At 47.3% G+C, this 17,878-nt stretch overlaps 1 protein-coding gene across 1 annotated transcript in view; it reads right to left on the reverse strand.

Moving 5' to 3' along the window:
• The window catches only part of CD6 (CD6 molecule), a 38,317-nt gene extending 20,698 nt beyond the window's left edge, over positions 1 to 17,619 (reverse strand). The window contains exon 1 of the mRNA XM_081063383.1: positions 17,432 to 17,619. Within this exon, the coding sequence (XP_080919509.1) occupies positions 17,432 to 17,492 (61 nt within the window). The 5' untranslated portion in view covers positions 17,493 to 17,619. The remainder of the gene's footprint in view (positions 1 to 17,431) is intronic.
• Positions 17,620 to 17,878: the final 259 nt, after the last annotated feature.

Below are 17,878 nucleotides of genomic sequence, written 5' to 3' on the forward strand. Positions count from 1 at the left end.
AAGGATGTGACTCCAAGAGAGCCCAGCAGGCCAGAATCACTGGCCTTTCTCAGGCCCCATTTTCTTGATCTCCCCTAAGAATTCAGACCAGGAGTGCGGGAGGTGGATATTTAGGTCTGTCCTCTAGGATTCTGATTCAGTAGGTCTTGAATCTGGTTTGGGTAGAACCATCTACCAGGGGGTGGGTGGCAGACAGAGCATTGGACTGAAACTGAACAAGCCTAGGTCGAAATCCAGCTCCCTCCTTGCTATGGGGAAGGAACTTGGGCAAATCTCTTCAGATGCCAGACTTGACTCTCTCACCTCACAACTAGAAAAACCTCACAGGACTGAAGTAAGATGATAAGAAAAACCCAACACCTGCCCCCCAGTAAGTACCCAAAAAGATCCTGCAGAATCACTGACTACAAATGTATATATATGATAGACGTGTGTGTGTGCCTATGTATAGTAGATGGAAAAAAGCATATTACAAACGAAATATGCAGGGTGATCACATCCTTATAAGTATAACGCATAGAAAAATGGCTGATGACATCTCATAAAGGTAAAGATGCTCATATATTGCCCCCCAAACGGTATCTTTATGTATATAGCTTAGAAAAAAATTTCTGGTAGGTATGTTCATATGCAGACATACACAGAGATTTAAAAGAAGGGAAAAAAAGCACTGTTTGTATTAGAAGAATATTAGAAGTAATCTAACAGTCTACCAGCAGGAAATAACTAAAGGTACTGTGTTATAGTCATAGACTGGATTATTTAGTTAAAAGAATGAAGTAGACCTATATCTATTCACTTGGATAGGTCTTGAAAACAATACACCGAGTGATTAAGTTGTAGAACAATATGTCCAGTATGGTATTATTTATATAAAATACAGCGCATGTATCATCTGTTGGGTCTTGATACATTTTTGTGTAATAAAAGTATAAAAACATGGACGAGTAAAAAAAAAAAAAAAAATGGACGAGAAGGGTGCACACACCGTGGTGAGGGAGGGATAAGGAAATGATCTCAACAGTTACCTGTATGTTTTTTTCTCTTATTAATATAGATCTGAGCAAACATGGGGAAAACGTAAAGATTTCTTAAATCTGGGTGGTGGAGATGCCTAGGGGTTGTTAAAACACTCTCAGTGCATTTCTGTGTGTTTGCAATATTTCTCTGTAGCAAAATGTCTGGAAGATTCTCTAACAGGGTAGTAACAACCGTTATCTTTGAAGGTTACATTACCGGTAAGTTTTTTTCTTTATTTTCTAAATTCGGTGATATTTATACTCTATATAATTTTAGTGATGAAAATAAAAACAACAGTTTTAAAAATGAGAACATATTTAAAAAAACTGTAAATTGCTTGAATCATATCAATGCCCACTGCCGATTATTCTTGTGTGTTTACATGGGTATAAACTCTATGGGATTTTTATAGTTTTAAATTCTTAAATCTCCATCTCAGTGCTTGGAGATAGGTATTATTATTATTATGCCCACTTTACAGATGGGGAAATTTTGGGTCCAAGAGGTAAAGGAAATTTCTAGGACAACAGGGTTCATAAGAGGCGAAGCAGGGATTTGAACCCACACAGAGGGTTTCCTGGGCTCTCTTAATCACCACCTGATAAACACTTCAGGGCACATAGTAAATGCCCAACAAATGCTAGTTACCATGTGGCTATGGGAGTCTGTATAACCCAAAGTCAAAGACCTTGGAGTTGACAGCCAGAAGTCAAATCCAAGTGTGTTTTCCCAATTCACTCTTTCCACTGTATCAGGTAGCTGCAACAAATGAGAGGAGGCAGAAGGCATTCTGGGTAGGGGGAATCCAGCATAAGCAAGGGCTTGAGGCAGTACAGGGCCTGGTGTTTTAAGCTAGAGACCCACGTATATAAAATTCAAGAATAAAATCTCCTCAAACTTGGCCCTCTATGCACAGCGTAGGGCTGGGTTTCTGGGGTTCAGCAGAGCTAAAACTCTGCTGGGCTGTGCTGGGTTTTCCGGGGGGCCTGTCCCCACCCACCAGCTCTCAGGAGGGACTCTGGTTCGAAGTCTCTGAGAGCTGCTGGAGCAGCAGTTTCTGGGTGAATGAAGCTTAAGCGTGGGCAAGGGGTGAATATCCCCCAGCTCCCAGATGTGGTGATGAGAACTTTCTGAGGTGGCCTAAAGCCCCTTTAAGAGAAGGGCGCCCTCCATGTCAGGTATCCAGAAGCCATTACAAGTCATTCTTCCTAGAAAGGAAACAGAGCCTTCCCTAAGCCCGTGGGACTTCAGGCTGGGACCAGAATATCTCCTTGGGGGAGCAAGGACCAGCCGTGGCTCAGCAGTAGTGCTCACTCAGGCACGTCCCTGTGCCTATCTGCTCCCACTCCAAGAGTCGCCTCTCCACCCACCAGCTATCTGGGTTCAAAGGAGAAGCTGGAAGACACAGGGCATGTTTAGCCTGACTCTCCATGGCCACCTTGTGACATTAACACCTGGGGGTTGGCAGCAGCCAATGGCCACAAGGCCAACCGGACTCAGGAGTTCAAGAAATAAATTTGGGTTGCTTGGAAGTGACCTACTGTGACCATCTGAATGCCTACTGTGTGCCCCTGATTTATGCACATAGCGCACACTCTCTTATTCATCTCCATAAGAGCCCTATGAAGTCTGTTTTCCAGATGAGAAAACCGAGGTTCAGAGGGATGAAATGACTTGCCCAAGGTCACAGTTACTAGGAGGTGCACCCAGAATATGACTTCAGGTCTCTGTAAGGCCCCATGCTATCCATCAGGCCTTATGGTCGTCTCATACTTCCTTCTACAACTTGCATCTTGCATGCTTCTGAGGTGGCTGAAAGTCCTTGCACATTCCTACCAGTCTTAACCCTTAGTCAAGAAGGTGCCATTGATTCATTCCTTCATTCATTCCTCTCTTGGTCAGGCTCTGTGGCAGCTCCCACACCATGGTAGAGAACCCAGATGTACTCAGATTGATTATGATCAGGTACGTGTTACCCAATGGTCAGAACAAAATGCTCTGGACAAAATAGAAATGAGACACCAAAGAGCGAGGAACAATTGGGAGGGATCTTAAAGGAGAGGAGTTCTCAGGGTTGAGAAAGTGATGGAGAGAAGATGTCCGAGCCTTTGCCAAACAACCTGGGAGACCTAACGTGCACTCTTCCAGTGAATGGGCTCGGAGGAGAGATCACGTAGGGCAGTGACCTACCACCCTCGCTCTGTGCCCTCCTCTTTTTCCCGCCAGTGGCCTGGCATCATGGGGCTTCCCCATCCTGCTTTCCTCAAGCCCTGACTTAAATGCTGGGAAGACACTGTTGCTTTCTCAGCCTCTGAATCCCAGGGATGGCTACGACCTCTGGTCAGTGCTTTTCCCCTCGGTCCAAGACGTCAGGGTTCCAAGCCAGGGCAAGTAGACACCTGGCTGAACGTTTGGTCAATGCCAAAGTATGACAGACCCTAGGGAAGTTTTGAAGAGGTTTGAGGTGGTCCTCCCGGCTCTGGCAACCAGGACCCACTGCTTTGGGGTGAGGGTCTGGCTCAGCCAACGGACCTCCCACCTACTCACTCCCAGCGCCCCCTTGCCCCCCAATCCACTTCTCTGACTGCTGACTTTGTTCCCGAACTCCAGAGTCCTGGGGAGCAGAGAAGGCAAGAAACCACTCCCATAGGGCTGGGAACAATCTGGTAGAATTTGAAATGTGTGGGCTTTGGAGTCAGACTGATGTGGGTTCCAATCCCATCTCTTCCTCTTAATACCGGGATCTGGATTTCTTAACGTCTCTGAGACTCAGTGGCCTTTGTTCACATAAGGTGATGTTAATGTCAACTTCCTGAGCTAGCAGGAGATTAGAAGCAAAAATGGGCATCACAAGGCTTGATTCTCAATAACCATTCTGGGACTACTCGGGCACAATCCCTTATTGCAATCCTGGAACCCCAGATAGCCCCAAACTGGAAGGGTTTCCCTAACTTTGTTGGTGGCAGGACCTGACCAGAATTGACACAAAGCTGCTCATAGTCTTTATTTCGTGTGTTATGAAAACTTATGCACTTCGCTTCAGAAATGGTAATGTATTTGATTTCAGTGGCTGACCAGGCTCCTGCTGAAACGTTACCTAACATACAATATACGTACCATGCCACCTTTCTCCAATTTAAAGAGTCTAGATTCTGAGTTGCACCTGGCCCCACGGATTCCAGAAAGAGATTGAAAACCTGAAATGGTTTCCTGTTTTCCCCCTGAATGAGTAGCTCTGCAGATAAGTTCTCAAAATGTAAGGCCAGAAGAGCTGCCCTAACTCTGCCCTTATTCTCTCCTTGTGTTCCCTAGTGGAAACTCTCCTCAGAGAAGAATCTCTTTAATAAGTCAGTAAGGAAAAGGCAAACAGAAAAATGGGCAAGAGGCAGGAAGATGCCATTCACAAAAGAGGAAATATGGAGGACCCATAAACATATGAAAAGTATCCAGCTTCCCAGTGACCAGAGAAATGCAAAAAGGCCGTGGGGAGATCCTAGTCTACTCCCACTAGACTGTGGACCATTGAGAAGTGTCAGAATACTGAGTGTTGGTGACAGTGGGGATCAGCAGGGACTCTGTACTTTGCTGGGAGTGGTGGGGAGCAAAGTTGGCACAACCACTTTAGAAAACATTTCCATAATCATGACCCAGAAATGCCACTCTTGAGAAATGCCACTCTTGAGTCACACACACACACACACACACACACACACACACACACACACGCACACAGAGCTATGGGTTGAATTGTGACCCACCAAAAAGATATGTTACAGCCCAAGCTCCCAGTATGTCAGAATGCGACCTTATTTATTGTGGTGATGTTTCTAAAAGCCAAGGAACGCCAAAGAATGCCAGCAAAGCACCAGAAGCTGGGAGAAAGACCTGGAACCAACCCTACTGACACTTTCAGCTTGAACTTTTGGCCTCTAGAACTGTGAGACAATACATTTCTATTGTTCATGCAGCAGTGTGTGGTGCTTTGTTATGGCAGCCCTAGGAAACCGAGTCACACACATACCTGCAACAAAGCTTGCCTCTGGGAGCAGGAGCTGGGGAGAGCGCAGAGGAGCTTCGAGGGAACTCTAGGAAGGAGGAGGAGGCGAACCCCCAAAGTGGAGGGGTGTATCCCTCCTTCACTTCCAGATCGCCAGAGTCTATACACCCACAAGTGCTTCGTGGGACTGAGTTTCGTGGCTCTGTTGACGTGACTGGAACTGAGACAACCCCCACAAATGTAGGTGACTAAAAATTATCCACGAGGTTCTTCAGGGATGGCTTTAGAGTCTCTCTAGGGTGCAAGAACTGAGGAGCTGACGTGCACATCACACCTATTTTCCCTCAGGCTTAGGAACTTGCCCGGGATCCCAGAGGAGGCGGTGGAGCCTGGAATCAAATGCTGGTTTCTGAGCCCCCAGAGTCCGTGTTCTCATAGCCATCCGAACAAATATTGATCAAAAGCCGCACAATATCCATCAACACACCCACCCACCTTTGTGCTGATGAGACTAACCTCCCATGATGCTCCAGAGACCTACACACTCCCCCCTTCAAGAACAAAAATCCACATTGTGTGAGGGTGCTAGGTGAGATATCTTTTAATGTGGTTGTTACAACGTTTTTACAATAAGGATGACTAATATTTACATCATGTCTGAAATTTCAGCTGGAATCGGGTGGGAGTGACAATAAGACATGGTGGAATTGAGACCAGCTATTATTATGACCTTGGGTAAGTCCCTGCCCCTTTCCAGGGCCTCAGTTTCTCCATGGTAAAATGGGTGACTGGGACCAGTTAGGGTCTGACTGCCAGAGTGGGAGGGGGCTCTCTTGCCTCTGACTGCCTCTGATTTCAGGTTGCCGGCCGGACTGTGCCTCCCTCCCTCACCACACAGCCCCCACTGTGCCCGCTACCTGCACCCAACTCATCCTCTACCACTTAGCACACTGTTTCCCAAACCAGACAATTTAAAATTCCAGATTAAATAGTATTGAATCACAGAGTAAGCAAATTATTCCTGTTCTAATTTTTCAGTCCCTGGACGTACAAGTCTTACTATGCTGTTGCTCAGCCTTTACCACCCAAACGTTTTTAACAAGGGGAGCCCTAACTCAGGCTTGGATGGCAGGCTAGGTAATGACACTTCTGTTTTCAGTGCCTTATTTGTCTATATGATATATTCTATTTATTGAAGTATTATTCGCTTGAGATCTATGCTAGGATGGGAGATTTGTAGGTTTAAATAAACTTAACGTTTGTAAATAGAGTTGAGTCTGAAAAACATCTGTTAAATAATTGTATACACATTAAGACAAATCGGATCACATCCTTTTACACTTAAAACTCTCCAATGATTTTCCATTTCCTTTGGATTAATTCCAAACCCTTACATGTTCTGTGTTCCTTGACCCCGGCCAACCTCTCCAACTCCGTTTCCTCCATAACCCCCTCTCCTTCTGTAATCTCCTCCAGCTTGTCAGCCTCATTCCTGCTTCAGAGCCTTTGCGTCTGCTCTTCCCTCTGCCTACTGTTGCAAAGATAACAGGAAAGCAGGCATTGTGGCCACGTGACTGAAAATTAAAAACATTCTTTAGAATTAATGTCACTCTGTTAGCTTAGCTACACCCATAGAAATTTCTTCCTTGTATAAATACCTTCACTTCCTAATTGGAACACAATTTGGGTTTCTGCCAGAATCAGTGCTTTCTGAAGAGCTATTCTTTTGGATCTCAAATAAATGCTCGTTGCCTCTCACTTTGGCCTTTCATTGTTAGGTTAACGAGCTGATACCACGTGCCTCTTGATACGATGTCCTAAGAAGGTCACAATATCCCTTCTGTGCTCTTCCTGCCAAAAGAGACATGACTGAAATCTAACGATGAGGAATCAACAGACAAACCTGGGGGAAGGACATTTTACAGAATAACTGGGTTGTACGTACTCTTCAAAAAGATCAATGTCAATGAAAGAGAAAGAAAAACCTGAGAAATTGTTCTAGATTAACGGAAAATAAAGAGACATGAGGAAAAAAAAAAGCACATTAAATGGAATTTTCTTTTGCCTAAGAGGACCTTATTGGAACAATTGGCAAAATCTGGAAAAAGGTCTATAGGTTATCTGATAGTTGTACCAGTGCTGATTACCTGATTTTGACGAGCATACTGTGGTTATGTAAGAGAACGTCTTTCTTATAAATAAATAAATACATACATACATACATACATACATAAATAAATAAATACATAAATAAATTCATTGATGTATTTAGGACAAAGGGACATTATGTCTACAACCTACTTTCAAATGATTCAGGAAAAAGTAGACAGATTAAAAAAATAAAGAAAATGATAAAGTGATTGTGGTAAAATGTTAACAGTTGGGGAACTAAGTGAAAAGCATGTGGAACTAGCTACTTCTCAGTAAGTCTGAAATTACGCTGAAATAAAAAATTAATAAAAAAAAGAAACAACCTGAGAGAAAAAGAAGGCAGAGACCGAGGACCAGGGATGGAGGGTGGCTGTTGAGATGGCTCCGGCAGAATGACTACAGGAAGCCAGCTCCTCACCTCACCAAACTGACATCTCAGAGACCAACCAGGGTCACCTGTGGTCACATCAGATCACTTCGAACCACAGCCCTCCTCTGCCATCTCCCATCTCAGGGGAGCTGAGGACGCAGCTGGCTTGCACAGGGCACACACCACACCCTCTGGGTAGTGCAGGTGAGGCCCTATTCAGGGCCAGCAGACCAGGCTTCTCACCCGTTCTGTGACCTTGGGCACAACACTCTCCACTTTGTACCTCAATTTCCTCCTCTGACAAATAGGAGGTTAAACATTAAATGTGGGGTGTCTTCCAGCTCAGATACTGTCGCTATATTTCTAGAATCCTATCTGGAGAGTGCAGCACATTTCTCCAAGGAGCTTAATTCATTTGGCCAGTGTGTTTACTTTAGCGAAGGAAGGAGAGGGAAAGGAAGCTCACTGAGCAGAGTGGGGAACGGACCTGCCGCCCATCAAGGACGTGTTTCCCTACCTCTGTTTTTGGCCCAGTCCAGCTCCCATGCACCCATGGGCTAGAGGTGAAAAATTATAGCAAAAAATTATACTGAAATGTAGGTAAAGTCCTTCTCTTGAGCCCCATTTAGAAAAAGACAGCTGCCGGGGGTGGGTCTGTGACCAGAAAGTGATGCTGGTCCCAGTTCTGTCAGCAGCTGGCTACACGGCTCAAGCTCTCTGAGAATGAGTTTGCACTTCTGTGAAATGGACAGAGCTGTGCTTGACTTTGCACGTGGCTGTGAGGACACAGTGACTTTACCTCTACGTTCTCCCTCAGGGAGAACCTCCTTCAGGGATCAGTAGGTGACTTCCAAATTGGAAGTGGGGTGCTCAGATGGGAGCCCCAAGACACCTTGAGAAGCTCTTAGCTCTCAGGTTCCTCCTTACCCCCACAGCCTGTGTCCCCACCCAGCCCTGGTCCCCAGTACCATGCACAGACTCCCTGGGCATCTGCTGGCTTTGCCCAGAACACCCAGCTGGGCTTGGGGTTACAATGGAGTGATTGGGTGCCTGGTATCTTATAGGTTGTACTTCCAATGTGCTCTCCACCCGCTAACATATGGTCGAGACCCAGGAGGAACAATCCTTACAGGAGAGAACAAGGAGATCACTTTCTCATCACTGGACCTCAATCCAGGCATGTCCCAAGGCCCCACAGCTTTCGCCTCAGCCCATCAGCCCTGCCTCCCTGCCCAAGTTGGCCTCGTGGAGGCTCTCTTGGCGCCATTTTCAGTCAGAAGGCAGTCGGGCCACAGGGCTCTACAAAATGGTGGGCGGAAACCAGGGCTTTCCTCTGTTCTCCCTCTGCTGTCCTGTAAGCTCCTGCCTGGCTCCATGGCCATGGGACTCGCTAGAACCCCAAGGAGCCCCCAATTTCCCCATGTACTTCACAGCCCACATCTCACTGAGCCACATCCCAGTCCTGAGTTCTGGAGGCTGCCATCGACCCAATTTACAGCTGGGGAAACTGAGGCTCACGGTGAAAACTCAGCCAGGAAGTGACTTCTGACCCACAGTGTTTTTTTTGTGTTTTTTTTTTTAGGGGCAGGGGTTGCCCCAATTCCGTGATAGCCCAGCTGATGATGGGTGAGGTGAAAAGTCCCCAGACCTCTTCTGCAGAAATCTTGAGGGCAATGGGGTCCACCCCCGAACGCTGCCCATTTTCCAGTGCTGGGAAATAGCATGGTTTTGGAGCCCTCAAGTTAAAGATCTATTAGCTGTACGATCTAGGAAAAGTCACTTCTCTCGAAGCCTCAGCAGCTTAACCAGTAGAATAGGGGCAATAACTCATACTTCATAGGCTGCATTGTGGAGAAGGCAGGTTTAAGAATTCACATAGCGCTGCCCAGGGGCCACTCTCCTTGTGTTTGTCTGGCTCCCGTTTGTCAATACATCTTCTGTGGGCCTGTCATGCTGCTTGGCGTTTTCGTGAGTTTTAAGTTCATTGAACTCTCATGACCCACCAGTCTGGATGAGACAGGAGAAAGAAAACAGCCCGATCTCAGTTCCTTTAGGGACTGTGGCCTCACCCACCCAACATGCCTTGTGGGACCAGCAGGGCTGGCTGTTCACAACTGCCTGCAGCCAGGGAAACCCTTCAGGCTGTCACTTTGCTTGTCCTGCCTCTAGGCTGCTGCTCAAATGGGTCTTTTTGCACAAAAAGCCTTTTTCCCCCTTAACTTTTGCTTTTAAAATGATAGACTCCCAAGAGCTGTGAAAATAGCACGGAGAAGTCCCATGCCCCATCTTCCAGCTTCCCCCAGTGATGATATACCTGTGACTACAGGAAATCACCAAAACCAGGAAGCTGTTACTGACACACCACTGGACTCTCTCTCCAGCTTTGGCATGCACTCATTATTTTTGTTTTTAAATGTCTTTATTCCTAGGATGTTTCCCCATGCTTCTCCATACGTGAAAGCCTTCTGTCCTCCATGTCTAGCCCCTCCGAGACAGTGGCGTCTCCCTCTCTGGGAAATTGCCCCATGTCTCTGGGAGGCTTGAGTTCTCCCTTCTCTGCCTCCCTGCTCCTGGACACAATGCAGCTCAGTGATCAAGAATGTGCGTTTTGGAGCCCTACAGACATGGATTTCAACTTAGCATCAGCAGCCAGCCTGGGACAAAATATATAACTTTCTGAGCCTCAGTTCCCCCACACATAAAGTGGGATGATTCCCCAATGTCTGGGTAGGACAGGAAAAGCATAGCTGATGCTTGGAGAAAGGTATGTCCTCTGTCATGGATGGTGGTTATGGGTACCATCGGATTGCACCTGTGGTCACAGCTATCCCAGGCTAACCCTTGTGTGTTTTACCATCTTCCTCACAGTACTTAAAGTGTTCAAGGGCAGACCTTCCAATGTCTTATCTCAGTGGCAGCACAGGGCCTGGCACACAGCAGGTGCTAAATAAATGTGACTAGATGCTTTGTCAGGCAGGCTTTCCCTTGGAGCATGGTGCCTCTTTAACTTCACCTTCATTCGTTCCTGGACCCAGTGGGCTGGGTCAGTGCGCTGTAAACCCTCTGAGGCTGGACCACAGTGAGGGAGGCAGCCACTTTCGATCCCATGTGTCCCTGACAAGCCTTCCAGGAGGCCCCAGGAACCCCAGAGGCCCCCGAAGGCTCTGTAGACGCAGCAGTGAGGCTGTAAGCCCAGGACTGCAGCATCTGGGAGAGACGCCTCAAACTCAGAGGAGACAGGCCTGGCCACTTCCTTTTATGAAAAGAGCGGTGAACTGTCAATTGGGAGACGTAAGTTGAAGTCCTGGCACTTACTAGCTACAGACTTTGGATAGGTTCCTCAGCCTCACTAAACCTCAGTTTCCTCATCTGTACAATGGGGTTGTCGTGTGGGTAAACGAGCTCTTTGTGCAAACGGCATTATGTGAACTGCTAAATCCTGCAGTTGCATTACCAGATCTCTGTCCTTGCTGTGTAACATTTATAAGCTAACATTCTGGAGCACTGCTATGTTCCGGCATTTTCAGATGCGTTACCTAAATTAACGTTCACACCTTGGTGAGCTGGCAGTTTTTATCTGTAGCGTACAGGCGCAGAGAAGCTAAGAAACACTCCTCCAGGTCATGCAGAGCTGGGACTGGGAACCCAAGTCTCCCTGACGCCAGGGTCCACGATCCCACATGACACGATGCCAGCTGGGGTTATCAAGTTGTGCCCATCCTAGGCTAATTTCTAACAGCTAGATCGGCTTCACAACCAGTAAAGTCTCAAGGAACATGCATGGAGGACCAGGATTTTTAGGCTGGGTCATTAGTGCTCAATTTGCCCATTTTTGCAGTGAGAAAACTAGGGCCAGAGAAAGGAAGGAACTTGCTCAAGATTACTCAGCAACCTAGAGCCAGAGTGAGTTCAAACAACCCTTCCCAATCTCACCCCTCCTCAAGGCTCCTTCTGCCCCTGCAGCCGGGGCTGATTCCCTGAGCTGGATTGGAGCCATGAGTTTAGGCACCATCCCCAATTTCAAGGTTCACCAGGAAAATCCCAGGGTGCCTGGAAACAGCCTGATATGGGGCCCTCGTGTCCAAGGTGTCCCCTGGGAAGGTGAGCAGGCAGCTTCCCCAGGCACTGTCAGGCAAGAGGACAGACTGCCCACCCCCATTGTCTTTCTCTGGACCAGTGCTTCCAGAGTGTGGGGCACATACCTAAAGGTTGGAAAAATGACTTAGTCACTGACATGGCATTAAATACCACTTATTACTGAAGGAAATTATGCCCCTTTCCCCCTTTACTCCTTTCTGATTACTTGGAGAAGAAAAATCTCCCAGGGGGGTCTAATCTTTACCTCCTCTCTGAAAACTACGACCCTCCCACCCTCCCGTTTGAGCAAAGGGAAAGCAGCAACACATCCGGCCAGAACTGAATGATGTTGTTTTGTTTCCGTTATGTTTATTTTCATCATTACTACCATTAAAGTGATTTATAATGGCTTTATCTTTAAGGGGACAATATAGGTTTTTTCCTAAAAATAAATGTATTTACGCTTTGAAACATCAATTCAGAAAGAGTATTAAGTAAATGGTCAGGTAGATGGCAGTTTCAGCAAATACGAGGGAACTCACCTCAGTCCAGCCCGACCTGGGACTGGTTCTGAGGGTGGGGTGGAGGGTCTATGGGGCACTGTGACTAGGGAAGGAGACGAACCTGGGGGTTCCAGCCCCACTGAAGGCTGCTCAGTGCAGGGCTGAGCGCCTGCATGGGCGTTAGTTAGTGGTTTCATGGCTGTGGTCCAGGGAGGGGGAAGGTGGCCCTGTACCGAGTGCTCTTTTCCTTCTTGCCCCTGTCCAGAAGCCTCAAGTGGGACCATCTCCTTATTCCTCCTTGTTCTATGAGGAAAGCTTCAGCCTCTGAATGCAACTTCTGGGGGCCCATTTTAATTCCTGAGCTTTTTTATTAAAAAATGAGGTGGTCATGGAGCAGGCCTCGGTAAACGCAGACTGAAGGAGGGAGGTCATGGGCAGTGTTTCTCATTCATTCTAGAGCTCTCTGTAATCATCTGCATTTGGCTAAATGTACCAGCCCCAAGGCCTAGGAGCTGCCCTGTCCACATCATCACTACAGTGACAGTCACGCTATCTGTTCCCACCAGTCATTGACCTGTGACCAGAGAGCCAGACTAAGCCAGAAGAAACATGAAGACGCCTGTCATACATTATTTATATATCTACGAGTGTAGTCTTGCCAGGCAGGGGGGGGAATGTGAAAAAAAACAACAGGGTAGTAAACACATTGGTTAATTTTATCTAATCTGGAGGTGGGGTAGAAGCAGACATAGAGAATTAGGTTGTATAAGTTGAATCCAGAGGTCGTGGGTTGAGGGAGCAGCCCAACTGGAGGACACAGGCTAACAAAAAGGGCACTGCGTGTCCGTCAGCAACACAAAACAATCATACCTTATATTTTGCAAAACAACAAAAAAAGTTGACCTCATCTCAGTCCACTGAGATAGAAACGCCAACCTGTTCTGGATAACCCAAGTTCCCTGCCATCATCCAATTCTTTTCTCCTTCGTAAGCGGCTTTTAAGCACAGGAAGATTCGAATTTTAAAAAATAGAGATAAAAGAAACAAAAAAATATAGTATTTGTACATTTGCATTAAGTATAAGCTGGGTCAATTTCTGTGTGTTGTTGTATGAAGTCCTGTATTTTGTGATGTTTATGAGCATGTCGCCAGTAGAGATTCTCACGAATGTGAGCGAGTAATTTACTTTAGTTGAAATTTTAAGTCAAACATTTTGGGAGAATTAGACAATGTTTATGAATGTTATTACAATAGTTAGAACTTAATATTCACTTTGTTTATAAGTTAGATTTTTGGATCTAAAGCATCCTTTGAAATCCTTGGGAAGGTGTTTTTTTCTTAGAAGTATCTGAAGCATTTATAAGAAAATTGAATTTATTAAATTTGTCAGTGTAGCTTAGACTATCTAAGGCAGTACTGTGCCATATAAATATAATGTGAGCTATACATGTCATTTTAAAATTTCCGGTAGCCACATTTTTAAAAAGAATGGGGTCATCTCAGTTGTAATAATAAAATGTAATAATAAATTGTAATAATAAAATGTAACCCAACATATTCAAAATATCATTTCAACACGTAATTCATATAAAAGTTATTTAACGAGGTATTTTACATTTTTTTCGAACACATCTTTAAAATCTGCTGTGTACTTTACGTTTCCAACACATCTCAATTCAATCAACCGCATTTCCAACGTACATTCTAGTGGCTACTGTTTTGGACAACACAGATCTAAGGGAATTCAATGAGCTACATTTGTAAGTGGTATTTATTATGTAAGGAAGCTTACTCTGTTCACCCTGATTTGCTGAAATATTGATCAAAAACCCCTCAGAGTCATTGTTAAAAATGACTAGACTTTTAAATAAAATGAGATTTGTATACTGAACTTACAAGCGAAGGAAAAAACAGATTTTTTAAAACCTGTTAATGTAAGAAACCACATGACTTTTTGGAAGTAACCACGAATAGCCTTTTCAGGGCACATCAGCAGCCCCCCAGGACCTTGCCGACCACAGTCCAGGTAGAAGTAGCGTCACCGACCTCGGCACTGCCGTGGCAAGAAAGGCCTGGTTCTTTGTTATTGCATTGCACACAGAGTGTCTGCCCAAAGCTTCCCATTGCACTGACAGGAAAACTGAGGTCCAGAAAGAGGAGCACACGGTGAACTACAGGCAGGGCACAGGCAATACCTCCGGTCTTGTGACCCCACCCTTCCCTCCACAGTCAAGGGTTTCTAGTTCACTCTTTCTGCCTCTTCATCCCCAGTTGACCAGGAAACTGAGGCACAGAACTGGAGGGTAGGTGGACAAACTAACTGGTCATGGACCCAGAACACCAGAGAGCCTGAGCTGAAAGCTGAAAAGCATGGCTCTTTAGGCCTTGGTCTCTGCCCAGTCATTCAAGCACAAACCAAGGCCTGAGGAGAGGCCGGCCCAGAGCCCAAGCTGGCCTGGGCAGAGAAGTAGCTGTGTGAGGCCCAGGTTGGAGCCTAGACCTGGGACTAGAAAGGGAACAGGACAGGGGAGTCCTGCCCAGCACCCACTGCCACCGCCAGGTCTGCCTGGGCCCGAAAGGGCCGGACTCCAGCTGCCTCTGGTCCCAGGGGTTGCCTGGTAACCCCACCGCTCTTGAGGCCTCATTTTCCCATCTCATGTCTTCCTTCTTCTCCTTAGATTTTTCTTTTCTCTCTCTCTCTGTCTCTCTCTTTTTCTCCTTGGAAGCCCTAATTTCCTTTCTCCAACCTGGTCTGCCCTACACACTCTTTGGCCAAGGAGAACCCTGCAAGCAGATCTGGGTCCACGTTGCTGGGGCCCACTGGGGTTTGGGCCTGCTGGACCAGGGTGGAAGGGAAGAACCACTCAGGCAGGCCTCCCACGGCAGCTCGCTCTGGCCACATGAGAGGCTCCCTCTGTCCCCATCTATTCCCCGGGGGGATTTGGCTTAGTTTCCTTCTGCCTGGAATGCCCTTCCTGTCAGGCCAGGTTTCTCATCAGTAGGGCGTATACCACTGCGGACCCTTAGGAGGGTTTAAGGAAGCAGCATTTAATGCCATTAAATTGAAATTAAGGAAACTGTTTTCTACTCAAAGTGCTTTCAGTCTTCTTGAAAAGTCAAGAAAAAATAACAGGGCCGGCCCTGTTATTGGCTCAGGCGGTTAGAGCTCAATGCTCCTAACTCCAAAGGCTGCCGGTTCGATTCCCACATGGGCCAGTGGGCTCTCAACCGCAAGGTTGCCAGTTTGATTCCTTGACTCCCACAAGGGATAGTGGGCTCTGCCCCCTGCAACTAAGACTGAACATGGCACTTTGAGCTGAGCTGCTGCTGAGCTCCCGGATGGCTCAGTTGCTTGGAGCGCGTGCTCTCAACCACAAGGTTGCTGGTTCGACTCCACAAGGGATGGTGGCCTGTGTCCCCTGCAACTAGCAACAGCAACTGGACCTGGAGCTGAGCTGCGCCCTCCACAACTAAGACTGAAAGGACAACAACTTGACTTGGAAAAAAGTCCTGGAAGTACACACTGTTCCCCAACAAAGTCCTGTTCCCCTTCCCCAATAAAAAATTCTAAAAAAAAAAAAAAAAAAAAGAAGAAAAAAAAAAACCAATTTGGAGCCAAATGGCTTTGTCATCCATCTCAGCTCCCCTTTAGCACAGATGGCAGGAGTTGGCTTCAGGATCAAGGGCCTTTACATTCTTTTAACTTTTCGCTAGCACGTAATTGAAATTGGTTTTCACCACTATTTATTTTTATACTTAGCTTTACCTTTTATTTATGACACATGATGTTAGTTTTCCATTTGTAATAGTGACATAAAGTTTCCTTTCACAACTAAACTTGTATTAGTAACAAGTGAGTCAATTGAATATAAATGTAGTTTTAGAAACATGGAGTAAATCAGTGTACCAGGAGTGGAGTGGGCCAGGCAGGAGTGTCAGGAGGAGACTAGAAGGAATGAAATGTGGGGAACTTGGCTCCATAGGCCCCTTTGCTTCACCTCCCTGAGCTCTGCCCAGGCGCTGGGTTCCAGCTTCCCTTCAGGGACCATTCAAGGTCAGTTCCTGGGCCCAGGGGCTGGCCAGTAGACCTTTCGGAGTCAGACTTAATTCTGAGCCAAGGCCAGTGGCTGGGCCTCGTGGAGAAGCACAGAGGACACTGGAGATTGGGAGGGAGGCGCTCCTTCTTCAATCATCTGTCTGTCTCAGCTCAGGGCAGAAGGTGGCTGAGCTCCAGGTTCTCCTACTAGAGCAAGACAGGCCAGGCTGACGCCCACGGGCACACACATTCCCACTCCCAGAGCTGAATAGCTCTCTCTAAATCAGTGTGAAGTCAGGAGGCTCGGAGCATGTGGCAGAGCCAGAGAGGAGGACCCCTCTTACCTCCCCAATGCCCTCAGTCCTCCCAGCTGTCTCGGATGGCTCTCCTGATGAGTTCTTCCTGAGTCTCCCTCACACCAAACTGAAAGCACTTGGCATCCCAACTGCCAGGTGGACCCAGATTCCCTGGGCCTAGAATTCTGTTCCTGCGCCAATCTCCCCACCTCCAAAGGTAAGGGCCCAACCAAAGATCCCTTGCATCTCTGGGTCACTGCTCAGTTCCTGAGAGCTTGGACGCTGCCCTCAGCAGGGTCCATCAGCATCTGATGAGCATAGCCCAGAGTCCAAACCTCCTGGCCACCTGATGCCCGGTCCTGAGGGTGCCTTGGCACCCAGGGAGAACACATGATGGGGGGGAGGTGGCCCTCAAAAACCTTCCTGTTCGTTTGTGCCCCAAACTACCCCAAATGGTTGTGCCAGAGCCACCAGTAACCAGCTGTCTTCACCTCCCCTTGGCTTCCAGGGTCTGTTTCAGGACTGCTCTACTGTGAGAGGTACAAGCCTAGAGAGCCCAGAGCCTCAGCCTTGGGGTTGAAAATACAACCACCAGTGATCCTATCTCTCTAGAAGGTGAACACTTCCTTCTTGAGAGCTGGCAAGAAATAGGGAATGGAGGAGGTTATGGGTGGAAGGCAACTCCCTCCTCAGACCCTGGGTAAGTTGTTGGTAAGGAAGCAACACGCATGCTGCACACATGATCTCAGCCTCAGGAACCCTCTTAGCACTGCCCAGGCATAGCCCCAGCCCCTCCAGGGGGTTCCTGTACCCTCTCCGGGCCCCAACTGCTGTTGGCTCAGCTGGGGCCTTCCTGGTATCAGAGTATAGCCGTGGCTAAAAGGTTCCAGAAAAGTGTGAGAAAACAACCAGAAAGGGGACCAAGAGGCCAGGACCCAGGTCCTCCAGCAGCAGTGATAGGAGGTGGGAAAAAGGGGCTACCTGAGAGGGCTGCCGTCAGCAATCCAGCGATTACGAAGAAGGACCACATGTCTGGTGCCATCTCTGACTGCTATGCGCGTCTGCCAGTGGGAAGCACCATCCTAGGGCCAGGAAGCGGACATGGCCGCTGAGTGCCCCTCACTCTCGCTGTGCCCTTCGCTGCTCCTGTTTGTATCTTCCTCTCTGCCAGAGAAAGCACTGTTGCACGCATGCGGCCAAACCCAGCCTGTGAGTGTCTCTCACGCCTCTGTGCTCTACTTGTGGTTTTGGTCTCCAGGAAGCCAGGCTTGTATTATAGGGGCTGGTAGGGAGAGCCCAGCTGCCTCTGCTGTGAGCCCACCAAACCTGGCTGAACCCCAAGAGTCACAGAGTGAGACACATACACATACACTCTAGGGAAAAGGGAAGTGGAGGGGGTATGCCTCTTTTCTGGAGACCTGATACATA

Source organism: Rhinolophus hipposideros (genome assembly GCF_964194185.1).
Source record: "Rhinolophus hipposideros genome assembly, chromosome: 10".
NCBI lineage: Eukaryota > Metazoa > Chordata > Mammalia > Chiroptera > Rhinolophidae > Rhinolophus > Rhinolophus hipposideros.